This window comes from Eumetopias jubatus, unplaced genomic scaffold (genome assembly GCF_037043125.1).
Source record: "Eumetopias jubatus isolate StellerSeaLion01/CBP00866 unplaced genomic scaffold, mEumJub1_p1.0 scaffold_2, whole genome shotgun sequence".
NCBI classification, from domain to species: Eukaryota; Metazoa; Chordata; class Mammalia; order Carnivora; family Otariidae; genus Eumetopias; species Eumetopias jubatus.
In genome coordinates this window covers 24,477,628-24,491,440 of record NW_028274808.1, presented here as the reverse complement: position 1 = coordinate 24,491,440, position 13,813 = coordinate 24,477,628, and the positions used below count along the sequence as shown (strand labels likewise).

Here is a 13,813-nt window from a genome sequence, read left to right as displayed (position 1 = left end):
GATTTTAAGTGTATATAGCTAACTGAAAACCACTAGAAAAGGCACAGAACTGGGAATGATGCACACCTACCACTCAATACTCCCACTCCCTGCCTGGCTGTCTTGTAAATCCCCTTGGGCAATGAAGGCAAGTACCTCAGACCTCAGAAGAAAACAAAAAGTCAACTCTGCTGCAGAAGCTGTGTCTAATAGTTTTTTATTTTATGTGGTGTTTAATCCTCAAAATGTGAATTATGAAAAGCAAACTAGTACCAAGTGTTAATATCATTTTGTTTAATTTCTAGCAAATGACACACTGTCTTATTACCATATAGTAAGACTTATTTAAGGCAGCCATGACTCGCAGGTTTGAAGAAGTAATGAAGACAGAAAAATGAGAAATTACAGATTGTAATTAAGGTTTCTATATAATTTAGATATGTCACTGATTCTTGATAAATAGAAATGAAAATATCCAAGATGAGTCAATGATTCTGACAATAAAAGTTATCAGTTCCTGGGAGTGAATTTATTCCCGAAAATTTACCGAGCACTAAATAAGGAGAATTATGATGATATATGAGACCTTAGATGAAGCATAAGATTGTGATTCTAAGCAGATTTTAAAAGTAAGTATTTAGAACAATGACATTTCAATTATTTAATATCCAATTAGTATTAATGTTTTACTGAGATAATGTTATAGACGTGAAATTACGGACCTTCTTATCATGCTTAGCCACAGGACCATATAGCAGCTATTCTGGGTTTCCTAAACATGATCGCTTATGACTGAAATTTAAATGAGGGAGACCACTGAAGAAAAACATGTAAAACAAAACTAGCTCTGCCCATTAATATTACTTCTTGTTCAACTTTTCAGTTTATCCTCCTTTTACTTTTAACCTCCAGTATTCAACTGATGATGCCTAGTGACCAACTTTTAGGATGTGAACGTTATGCAAAATAAAATTGAATTATTATAAATAAAGTGCAATTATATTTTTTGGAAATACATATATGTTAAAATATAAATTGCATTTTTGGTTTCATTAAAGCAAATAGCATATCGAAAAGTGTTTCATATACCTACCAAAGAAGTAGACACAATCAAATTCATGTTTATAAATCTCACATTTCAAATGCCATTTTCCTGTGTAATTTAAAAAGAACTACTGGAAATATACTTTTATATTAAGGTGCTCATTAATTTTTCATTAAGATAAGGACAACTCAATCCTTGAGATTATAATTTACTACTTATAATATGCTTTTATATACACACATATATCATCAATATTAGGTAATTTCCCCACAAAAAGGTACAGCATTCGAAAGATATTTTGACAGTTCCACACAATCAAATCTTTTTATTATTTTACACAATTACAACTGACTTTTTATTTGCCTGTTTTCTTATAAAAATTGACTCAAATAATAATGCCAGGTAATATGAATCACTAATTTTTTGACAATATGAGAAAACAATATTTTATCATTAACTTATATTTATAACTTCTAAAGCCTATAAATCTTAAAATGTAAGTAATCTCAACACCATATTTATAAGTAATTGATAAATGTTAAGATTTATTATATTCAACTAATATGTCATTTTTAATTTACATTAGCAGATAATATCTCTCAGGAAATTACTCACCTAAAACAAAGGATACATAGACCATACGATGTTATGTCTCATGTGTTATTCTGTTTACTATAATTCAACGTACACTAGGGAGGTATTTGTTAGAAAAATGGTGCATTTCATAATTCAAGAGTAATAACAACAAAATATATGTGATTGTATTTTCTCATAGTTAACACATTGACAAGAGTAAGAACTACCAAATAGAGGAGACTATAATTGGCTGGTGAAAAATCAAATCTTATGCAAGATAGTTGGGCTGAAAAAGGATGTCTAGTTTTATATTAGAGAAATAATAGACTTTCGTTTTCCCCAATTTAAACAATCACAAAGCTTCAAGTGGAGTAAGATGGTATGAGCAATCTTTACCCCCAAAGCACTCACCTACTGTCAGCTGTCCAGTTAACTGCCCCATGTGATTTCTTGCATTCACTGTTACATTCCTGTCAGACTGTAAGACCAGTGGACTATCCTGGGAAACATGCATAAAATAAAGAAATCAAATAAAAAATAGAAATAGAGTCAAACTTAATCTCTAAAACTATACTGCATTTGTTTGGGTATTACCAAAATTCTATTTCTTTGTTTTATATTAAGCATTTATTTTAACATCCCAAATATTGACTGGACAATATGAAAAAAAATACAAGTGTTTCATCATAACTACTTGACAGGATAGGAATGTTTCCACTTTGGTAAATGGACATTAACTATTTGACACAATAATTTCCAACTCTACCAATTGCTGTACGTCCAAGGTGTAGACACTCCTCCCCTCTCCATCTCCCAGTGGAATATAAGTTTACCTATGGAGATTTGGGTAGGAGACCCTACCCAAATGAGGAAGTTCCTTTTTAAGTTGAATTTGCAACTTTCAGGTCCCAGCTGAAATGTCATCTCATCAAACTTGCCTCCCCTACAAATTCATTCAATCCCCAAACTCCCAGTCTCCATTTATTTTGTTCAAAACACTTATCACGAGGCAAATTTATTTTGCATATATATGTGTTTACTTGGTTTTGTTTGTTTCTGTCACCAAAGGAAATGTCCATGGGACAGGGAACATGACAGTCATATGTATATAATTATATCCTCACTACTTAGCACACTGCTGGAAGAAAAGCATTTACTAGGTATTTATTGAGTGGGTAAATAACTTTTCCTAATAAATTATATTAGCTTGTTTATTTACCTCACGTGGAAATGCCCTGTAAATTATAGAATGGCTTATGTAGGGAGGTACATAAACTATAAGACTATAAGATGTTTGCCTGGAAATTCTCATTTAGAATATCTAACTCTGGTTAGATGTTTACTTTTATCACTAATTTAGCATTTAACAGTGAAATAATTTATTGAAGGATATGGCCTTCAGAACCTGCATGTTGAGCTTTTGCCACCACTGCATCAGACAAGTAATTTACAGCTGCCTAGATTTTCATTTTTATGATCTAAAACATAAGCAAGGTGATCATTTACAAACTGTCCATCCATTCATTCATCAAGTATTTCTGAGTGCTCACTATGCAGGCTATAATGTTCTAGAGGTTTGGGACATCTCAGTGATCAAAACAGAACAACACCTGCCCTCATGGAGATTTTAATCCAGGTAAAAAAATTCTATGAAAATCTCTCCCAATACCATCCTCACGATCTAGGTGGTATGTCACTTCTATGTCAATGTAAATACACAAGTGTTTTTATATATAAGCAATATAAAAACTCTTTCAAGATTAGGATTTGAGATTTGTGACTCAGAGATACATAGAAGGACTTTATAGACTTTTTCCTAAAGTTGATTTGTACCACATCTGACTAGATACAAAGCACTGAGTAAAGAAGTACACACACACACACGCACACACACACACACACACACACACATGCACTGCGTGCGTGCACGCTTTCTTTTAAAAGTGGGTTTTAGTACTATGGGTAAACTAAGATTTGATTTTTTTAAATTGATTTTCCACGTTTTGAAGAATATGTTTATTCTGTAAAGTGAGACTTGGTTGTGCCAAAACCACTATAGTTAATTTCATTCTCTTTCTTACTACAACTCCTTTCTTTGTGCCACAAATCAAAAATGTTATCTATACATTTCAAAAAAAAATACATCTATAGTGTTTTTTCCATAGCTATTTCTATGCTGCAGTCATCCATCTTTTGAAAATATCTAATGTATTTTAAGTTAATTCCATCTTTCCTTTTGAGCAATGTGTTTGAATTCTGTTTACAGTATAGGTCATGGACTAAGGAAGGACTACATGCAATTATATCCAGTAAAGATACTGCATAAAGTACAGGGTTCTTAAAAGCAGACACAGATTCTATTTCAAGGTGGTAGAATTAATTACATGTACTCATGCATTTCAAAAGGGGGTTTTAAATCCAATAAAATTAATATGAATGTAAGAAACAGCAAAAGCCTATAAAGTAACTTGCAGTTCAAAACACCATAAAAATACATTGGTTGAATTTTAATTCAGACTGTTTTAATATTTTTATAAAATAACATATACAATTAATGTTTAGATTTTTAAAAGTTGATGACAATATATGCTTTTCTTTGCTTTGCTAAACCTAAATTTCTGTGAACTATAGCATAAAAAAAGCATAACCATTAACACTGTGTAATTTCAGGACTATGTAAGTATATTAAAATAATTATTGTCTTACTAAATATTGTAAGATGAGAGACTAGTCCATTATAAAAGGCAATACGAATTTCATCTGGTTTAGTAGACAGACTTGAGTTACAAGTAAAAAACCTAATCATTATACGTTTTTGTTTACAACATTTTAATCTACTGTTCCCTTACTGTAACCACAGAAATGAGGTTCTTCCCCAGCATTCATCCCTTTTCTTCCCATGAGTCCACTAAATTTCCCCTCAGAATTAAATATTTATATCTAAATTAAAACTTCACTATGATAAAAATAGCAATCTTTTACTAAAACTCCAAGCATATAGCTATCAGGAATAATGAACAATTCTGTACGCTGTATTCACGTAAACATTACTATATTATTATGTTATACTGACTTGTTAAAATATAATTAGGTGAGCTGAATGAAAACAAGTAACTATTTGGGTGCATGACTGGCTCAATCAGAAGATCATGCAACTCTTGCTCTCGGGGTCGTGAGTTTGAGCCCCACCTTGGGTGCAGAGATTAAATAAACAAACTTAAAGAAAACAAGTAAATATTTTTGTTAAACAGAAGGTAATGCATGTAAGTTAATCATCTTCACTGAAAAATCACACTATGGTTTCTGCATTATATATCAGGACAGTGACATCTCTGGGGCTTAGAACCATGGCTCATGCATGACCTGTTATATAACACCCACTCAGTACTAATTCAAATATACATATGTGATAAAAACCTACATGATAAAAATGATAGCAACATCCAAAGAAGATAGAATCCCCAGCAATCTATAAATCTAATACTAAACACATTTTGTAGGTAAAAATTAGTACCAAGAAACTACCTCTTTCCAAAAAAAAAGATTGACATTTAAGAATGCCTTATATCTCCTTTCTTGTGTTCATTTCTGCAAAGGTCTATGTGTAAGAAAATAATTTCCACTAAGAAATCATTGCTTTCCACTCTCTGCTCTACATTCCCTCCTTACAGTCCTTTGTCTTATGTTCCTGTATTCCAAGATTTTGAAGGCTAGTGTCTAATTTCAGATATTAAAAGAAGCATAGCAGTACTCTCGTAGAGCTTATTCTTGCTGAGAATATCAAGGGAGAAACTTATTTGGTAGTGTTATCTCATGGAGGAGGAATAAGACATATAAATTCTGTGTGAGGGTAAGTAAGTGGGTAGCACATTATTCTGCACAATATAGTAATATAGATATCTTTTCTTTTTGGAGAAAAAAATCTTCATCTTTTGATTCAAATATCTGTCCTCCCAAACCAGGAAATCTCCTGGCAGGTATAACACAGTGTTCTGGCGTTGCCCTGCATCTCGGTTGTAACTCTAGGAAACCTATTTGCCTTCTTAGCTACTCTTGAGACAAAGCGGGTGGGAGACTCAGGGAGAAAAGCAATGGTACCATTAAGTGGGCCTGAAAGCCCCTGTTTATGATTCTTTCATGCACACGTTCTTTACACCGAGGGACTGATTGGAACCTTGCTAATGGTTTTAGAAAAATGATGCAATATGTCCTTCTTATTTCAATGTTTTTGTCAGAGACAGTGCAAGTGAATAAGGTAAAAACAAAAACAAAAACAGAAAACATTCCTTTCTTCTCATTTTTATTGTGTCCACCTTTGTTTATCTTACATATTTACTGATAACCTGTAATGTGTCTAGCTCTTTGCTAGTTACTGGGTAAAAAACAGAAACAAGGGGACAAACCTTCTTTTCTTATGGAGTTCATAACCTACCACATAAAGCTAGACAATTAACCACAAAACAACAACAACAACAACAACAACAACAGAGAACGTTACCAGTAGTAAGACGTTTCTCACAAAGTGTAAGTAATACTGATGAAAAGAGGCTGTTTCTGTATACACGTAAAGTGTTGTATGTATATGAGGCACTTCGTTCTTTCTTCCATACCTATTAAGTTGTAGAAATAGTATCATAACAGCTAGTGCCTACTGACACTTACTCATGCCAGACTCTGTTCTGAACATTTACATGTATGAGCTCATCTACTTAGTAGCTTAAAATAAAACCACCCATGACAGAATCAAGAAATAAACTGGTTGCAAGACAGACAATGCACCCCCTGTTTGAGTTCAAGTACTGCGTCTGCCAAATACTTTCTGCTTCACTTGGCAAGTCACGCGACATCTCTGAACCATGATTGCTTTATCTGCAAATAGGGTAATAATACATAATTTGTGGGCTTTTTGTAAGGAATTAATGGGATGATATATACAAAATGCTCAGATTAGCAGCCAGCCTTTGCTAAAAGTCCTATTAGTGTTTTGCTTTTATGATTTATTCCTCAATGTAATTATAGTATTCTACTAATAATAGTACTAGCTACTATCATTTCTATTTTACAAATGAATAACCTCCAGCAAAGAAAGTATAAGTCACTTGCTCTGAACCAACATGGGTAATAAATGACAGAGGAAATATTTGAACCCAGCAATTTGGGTCTAGAATCTCCCTCGTCAACCACTATGAGATACTGCCTCTCTGGTGGTGATTCACTTCTAGGCTTTCCACAATGTCAGATCAAAATGTGAAAATAAATTTAAAAGTAAGTGAATAAAGTATAATTTAAAATTAAAAGGACAATCTGATACATACACTGTCTTAGAACAGAAGACGTGACCTCCACACTGCCGTCATCCACGTTTCAGTAAGAGTCTGGTTCATTTTGTTTCATTCTGTCTTCTCAGGTTCTAGAGCAAGAGTATATACTCCTGAACTGCCCTCTGCACCCATATTTTAGAATGTATCACCCACCCTACTTGCTTCCTAAAAGAGAACATAATTAATGATCTGTATTGTTTGGTGTAAATGGCATGCATTTGGCATGTCATTGCTTGAATTTGTACAGTTCGACCTGAGTTTTACCAGGTGAGGTTTCTTATCCTCACTGACTGAAATTATACAACTTTGCAATAAGCTTCCGTTACCCCCAAAATTCTCTATCTCCCTTCTCCTCAATATTCAGTCAGCTATGTTAGGAGTGTCCCTTAAGTATACCCTTTCTTGTCTTTCCTGTGACCGCTCCTGTAACAGACTCACAGCTCACGTCGCAACAACCACCTTTTCCTTACATTGATTCTTCATATCCACTGTTATTTTTCTAAAACATTTTTTTAAAATATCGGCACGCTCGAATTGAAACAGAACAAACTAAAACACTTATTGTTTCCTCATTCCCAGCTTGGAAAAAAATTCACGTTCATAACATACAAGGTACTTTATAATAGGATCCAATTCTGCTTGTGTAGCTCTATTTCATATCACTTCACCATGCAAAAATGACCCAGATTTCCCATGTTTCTGAAAATATGCTACTTCTGTGCCTTCTCATCTTCTGTTCCCCATGCCTGAGATTCTTATCCACTTCTCTGTAACTGGCAAAATTATATTTTTCAAGTTCCAGCTCAAAGTTGCATCATTTCTGAAGCATTCCTGCTCTTCCAGCATTAAAATTCACCTTCCACTCTCCAGTTCCTCAATCAGTGTTGATGTTTATCATGGTACTTGTCACGAGATTTTTTTGCTTTGCTTTGCTTTGATCATTCCTTTGTTTATATCCTCCATTACACTGGACTGTCCTGAAAGCACGGGTGTTGTCATTTTCCTTTACTCATGCTGCCTTTTGAAAGCATAGTTTGTGTCATGCTTGGCACCTAGTTCAGGGTCAATAAATGCTGCTGAGTGAATGAATTGAACTGAGCACATTTACAACATAATGCACTCAGGCTACCTGTGTTTACCTGGATTTGTGTTCAGGCCACACAGAACTTACCAAGCTCTTGCAACATTTCCCCCCCACCCCGCCCCCCGGAGCAAGGTTTCTAAAAAGCCATGGAAGTGGAACAAGTCATATCACATTATGATGTGATCTATAGTCATAACATCTCTCCGAACCAGGCAGACTTCATTCCTTTCCCTAAGTGTTTGACCCACTTAAGAAGCTGAAAAACAGGTAATATTTTAATTCTCTGGTTAAGAAAACAATTACTTGAAATTTTATTTCAGAATGCAAAGCATTTACCTGTTGAAATTTGTATTTTAAAGGTAGAAGAAGTGCTGATCATGAAAAGGAATCTATCTACAGATGTTAAAGTGACCTCCTCAAATTCTCAGTGCCCACATTTTAACCTGAATGTGAAGTAGTGAAGGGAAGAGAGCATGTATTCACCAATCGGCTTTTCTGGGTTTCTATTCCAACACTTTTATTGAGAATTCTTCATTTTCATTAATTTTTTGCTATAAATTATCAAGTCATGGAGTTTCCTGCAAGGAATATCTTGTGAGAATGATCTATGACTTCTGATGGCCCTTCTGGCTCCTTCCTGTCTCTTTAAAGCTACGTAGTAAACCAGTAGCCTAGACATACTCCTCCTGAGGGAATCCTTATCCCAACTGCTAGCGAGGAGTGTGTCTTCAGAATAATGTCACAGGGAGCAGTTCCCTGCATATACAGTTCCATTTACAGGGAATCTTCGGTAACCTGCCACTTCCTCTTATCATCCAAATTGCTCCAACCCAAACTTTACCCATGGATAGGCTTAGAAAATGATTGCTTCTTGAATCAGTATCCTAAAAGGGAAAAGTATTATATTTACCTACGGCAATGAAGATGCAGATCAATGAAAGGCCACTGTTGCTTTAACCAGATGACACTAAATTCCCAGAGATGCCTCTTTTCCTCTCAGGGGACACTTGCTGCCCCAGGAAAATAGTTTCCTCTTTCCATCTCTTTCTTGAGTTGTCACTTTGTCCCTCCGGCTGCCCCTTCAGTCTTGCTTCAGGCTGATCTTGCCCTCATAATAGTTTTGAGGGTGTCAACCTGTTCATTCTCTGCCTAACCAAGAGCCTGAAAGACATACACCCCACTGATGGGGTAAGGAAACTGGGTGCTGCCTCATAGAATACATAAATTGTGCTCACTTTGATGGGCAGAAACTTTAGAGTGTATGTAAATATCTTCTGCTTAACCAGTTCATATGTCCTAAAAAATTAATGGAATTAATTATTTTAAATCATTTATTTATACGGAACAAGGAACTATTTAAGTCTTCTAGGAATGGAACTATTCAATGGTGAATGGGTAGGTATTTCCGAACAAGCACCGTACAAAGCCTCTCCCACTTCTTCTGTAACAAAATGCTACAGGGTATGCCACATGTGTATTTGCATATGAAACAGACTTTATCTTCTATAAATGCAGAGATGAAGAAAAATAGAGAGTTAAGCAAGAAGCTAAGTCTCAATTACATTATTTTTCTTTTACCTTGCTTGAAATTGGCACTAGAGAGGGGCACCTGGGTGGCTCAGTCAGTTAAGTGCCAACTCTTGATTTCAGCTCAGGTCATGATCTTGGGGTCGTGGGATCGAGCTCCACGTTGGGCTCTGTGCTTGGAGTGGAGTCTGCTTGGGATTCTCTCTCTCTCTCTCTCCCTCTGCTCCTCCCCCCACTCATGCTCTCCTTCTCTCTGAAATAAGTAATAAAATCTTAAAAAAAAAAGAGATATTGGCACTAGAGAAAGGATAAGAAGTCTGTGGAATCTAAAATTTAAAAGTTGCTGTACACTTAATAAAAAATTCACCTTTCTCAGATAAGAGGTATGTAACTTTCCAAGAAATGCCTTTGTTGAGGAAGGGAATAGGAATAGAGAAGTTAAAAGAAAAATCAAAATCATTTATTGGATGATTTCCCATAGAAATATCTTCATTGATATTAGTTAAGTTTCTTCTAGTTAAAAAGAGCAACAATAACAGCAATAACAACAAATCTTTCTCTTAAAATCTAGTTAGTTGGTTGATGAAGCCCTTTAAGTATCTGAAATATCAGGATCAACTTTTTAGTTGAGTGTGTGTGTGTGTGTGTGTGTATGTGTGTACGCAGGCACACATGCATCTATGCTGTTACTGTGTTTATGCAGAAACAGATTAGGGAAATCAGAAATATAATGATTATGACAAACATTTTTCCATAGTGACCAAAGATAGTGGAATGACAAAATAGATAACAAGAAAAACAATTGGTTATAAAATTAAATAAGTGTAACAGGGTCATAATACCTATGATGGTTACGTTCATGTATCAAATTAATGGGGCCCCGGGATACTCAGATATTTGTTTAAACAATATTCTGGGTATGTCTGTCAGGGTGTTTTTAAATGAGATTAAAATTAAAGTTGGTAGAATGAATAAAGCAGGTTGCCCTCCCCAGTGTGGGTTCATCTCATCCATCCATCGAAGACCTGAATGGAACCAAAGGGGTGAGTAAGAGAATTTGCTCTCTCTGCATGAATGTCTTTGAAGTGGGACATCAGCCTTCTGCTATCTGACTCAAACTCAGACTGGACTTTATACCACCAGCTATTGTGGTTCTCAGGTCTTTGGATTTGGACTAGAAGAATACCATTCATTCTCCCGGGTCTCTAGCTGGGTCTGACTGCAGATCCTGGGACTTCTCAGCATCCATAACTATGTGGGCCAATTCCTTAAAATAAATATGTAATTATATATAACATATAATTATGTTATATAATATAATACTATCTATATTTTAGAGGGAGAGATAGAGAAAACCTATATATAAGTTATAAGTTTTGTGTACATAATTTTTGTATTTGAGTTAAGCCATGAGAACCTAATATATTACCCATATTAATTACTAAAGGAACATGGTAAAAATATGTATATGAATATTAAGCAACAAACTGACCCTACAGATAACATTTATTGTGCTTTTTTAATTATCTATGATATTCTATGCTTTGAAGCATTTTGCTAATTATTGTCATACCTTTGCTATATTTGATGTGCAAATATATATTATATATATATATATGTATATATATATATATATGAATAAATCCTCCCTCAATTTGTGTAATCATTACTTTGGAAACCTATGGCGATTTTCATCCTTTCTTTGTCAACTAAATAAAAGGGTGGAAATTATCCCTGGGATTACTTTTTCAAAGGACTACAGCACTTTCAAATTTCTGACATTTTTTTCATGCTAAGATAATATAAAGAATAATCCTTGGTCTCTTAATAGGAAAATCTAATGATGACAGGTTTTGGGGCTAGAAGAAATGTAAAATTAATGATATTTTTAGGTATATAGAAATGGTAACTATAGCATCTGTGGTCAGTGAACATTGAGGAACATTTAGAATATGTCAGACCAATTAGCACATGACATGACTAGAGAAATTACCTTAATCTGATGCTCAGAAATTTGTAATGCTCATACAACTCATTTTAGGATCTTTCTACATGCAGATCAGAGTGAAGCCTGAGATTCTTCATGCCTAACAAGATCCCAAGTGATACCATGGTACTGGTCTGCAGATGACTGAATAGTATGGGATCTGTTTGGCTGAGGTGTAGGAATAGACAGCTACTAGCTAGAAGCTTCTAAATCTGCAGTGTGGCCTGAACCCATAGATCAAACAGAAAATTACAGCTGTCTCAAAAAATTATTTTTGAACTATCCCCCCATAGCACGGCAAGCCTATGTTTAACCCACAGATTTATAAATTAGAATGTGTTTGCCCTCTACTTCCCAACCTCCATGGAAAAGATTGCTCACTAACCTACAACACATTTTCCTGTGCACACAGCAGTCAGGCTACATTTTCTGGTCTTTCTTGTAGATGATATGGTTGTACAACCAACAATGATGAAGTTGTCGTCAGAGCACGATAGGCAGAAGTGATAAAAGACATTTGCAGGCCTGGACTACAAAAGCCTTCCAGCCACGTGCTAACTTCTCCGTCAGATGCCCCAAGTGTTGTGGAACGACTCATGGAGAAAACCTAGGTCTCTAAATGTCTGTGCAGATCTGAGACACTGGTCATATCAACACCACCAGATTGTGAAGTGACAGATAAGTAGTTTTTGTACTTGAATTAACCCATGAGATACCAGGGTTATTTGTTAACAGAAGTGTGCTTATTCTGATACAATACCACCCTTTCATTTTCTTCTAAAAGGACGTGACTGTCCCAGGGTGTCCACCCAAGGCTTCCTCACCGCAGTGCCCTGTGCAAGTCCTCCCTCCCTGTCTTAAATTTTCTCCATATTCCTCTCCTTTAATAATCATACTGACATTTCTCATAACACGGATATACTTTCAGAATGTTACGATGCTACAGATTGATCTGTTAAATGATATACTTAACGGTGATGATATTTACTTAACGGTGATGATATTTAACAATGTATTTTTCTCTTAGGAGTACTTAATCAAATTGGCTTCATCTAGAGGAGAGATCAGCAAACTTTTCCTTAAAGGGATAGATAGTAAATTCTTTAGACTCTACAGACCATGCAGTTGCTGTTCCAACTATTCAACTCTGCTTCTGTAGCTCAAAAGTAGCCACAAGCAAGACATGAATGGGCTTGTCTGTATTGCAGTAAAATCTTATTAAAAAAAAAAAAAGAAGGCAGACATTTGCAAGCACAGTTTATTGACTTCTGATCTAAAGAATGAATCTCTGATGGATTTCAGATCTCAACGTTATAGCAACTATGCATCCAACATTTTCAAAATAGTGCTAATATCATGATTTTATTTTTGAATGATTTTTAAATAAATATAGTGTTAACTTGATATACATTTTTAAATATAAGAATTCATATAAAAATAATTTAATTATGATAAATCTAGGTATAAATTTCACTTTATAAAACTTTGCTTAGGATACTTCTTAATTCTAGAAACTGATGACTCCTGTCTTACCAGTTTTGCGAAAACAGTCATCCATTATCTTTTTAATAGTGCCTCTACTTCATTGTTTACATCATTTCCACGCAGAATTTCCTTTAGATATGGAATATACATTCTTTCATTCTATCTGTATGTTTTCTTAACTCTGTCTCCTATTTCCCATCTCCCTGTCTCTGTGCTACCTGCTGGCTTAGGGCTTCCACCCTTGTGTATGTATTCCTCCTTTCAGTGGTGTTAGTCATCTGTTAAGCTATCCACTGAGTTATCAATTCACTGGTGTATCTTTTATTAAGAAATTTGGTTATTTTTTCACACCTGACTGGTCACTTATATTTATGTTATTGTTTTTTATTTGCTTTCTTATTCCAATTTGTTTCTTAAACATTATTATAGATATCATTTTAATATTCTGTATCTGAAAATTCTAATTGCTAAAGTAATTTAGAGGTCTAAATTAGTGAATCATTGTTTGTGTTGAATTTGTCTTGTGTTGGCCCATTCCCAGCTTTTCTTTTTATTGTCTGTTGTTTCAGCTCATGGTCAACATATGAGAATTTCCAGGAGCCTGGATTAAGGAAGCATCCTTCTGGAGAAGATTTGTATTTGCTCCTGCTAGGCACTGGAGGACAGTGCTTGTCTGGGAAGATATGAATTCAAAAGGCTCAGGACAACATTTACAAATTTTCAAAGGACACAGTATTTGTAACCATTTGTAACCATAATGGCCTGATGTTCCTTATGCTATTCAGCTGGTTATTAATTCCCGTGGTTTG

At 34.9% G+C, this 13,813-nt stretch overlaps 1 protein-coding gene across 3 annotated transcripts in view; it reads right to left on the bottom strand.

The window, feature by feature from the left end:
- The window catches only part of SGCZ (sarcoglycan zeta), a 463,311-nt gene that overhangs the window by 118,524 nt on the left and 330,974 nt on the right, over nucleotides 1-13,813 (bottom strand). For all 3 annotated transcript variants that reach the window (XM_028099878.1, XM_028099879.1, XM_088020938.1), the window contains one exon: nucleotides 2,012-2,099. In XM_028099878.1, coding sequence (XP_027955679.1) covers nucleotides 2,012-2,099 — 88 coding nt within the window. The remainder of the gene's footprint in view (nucleotides 1-2,011; nucleotides 2,100-13,813) is intronic.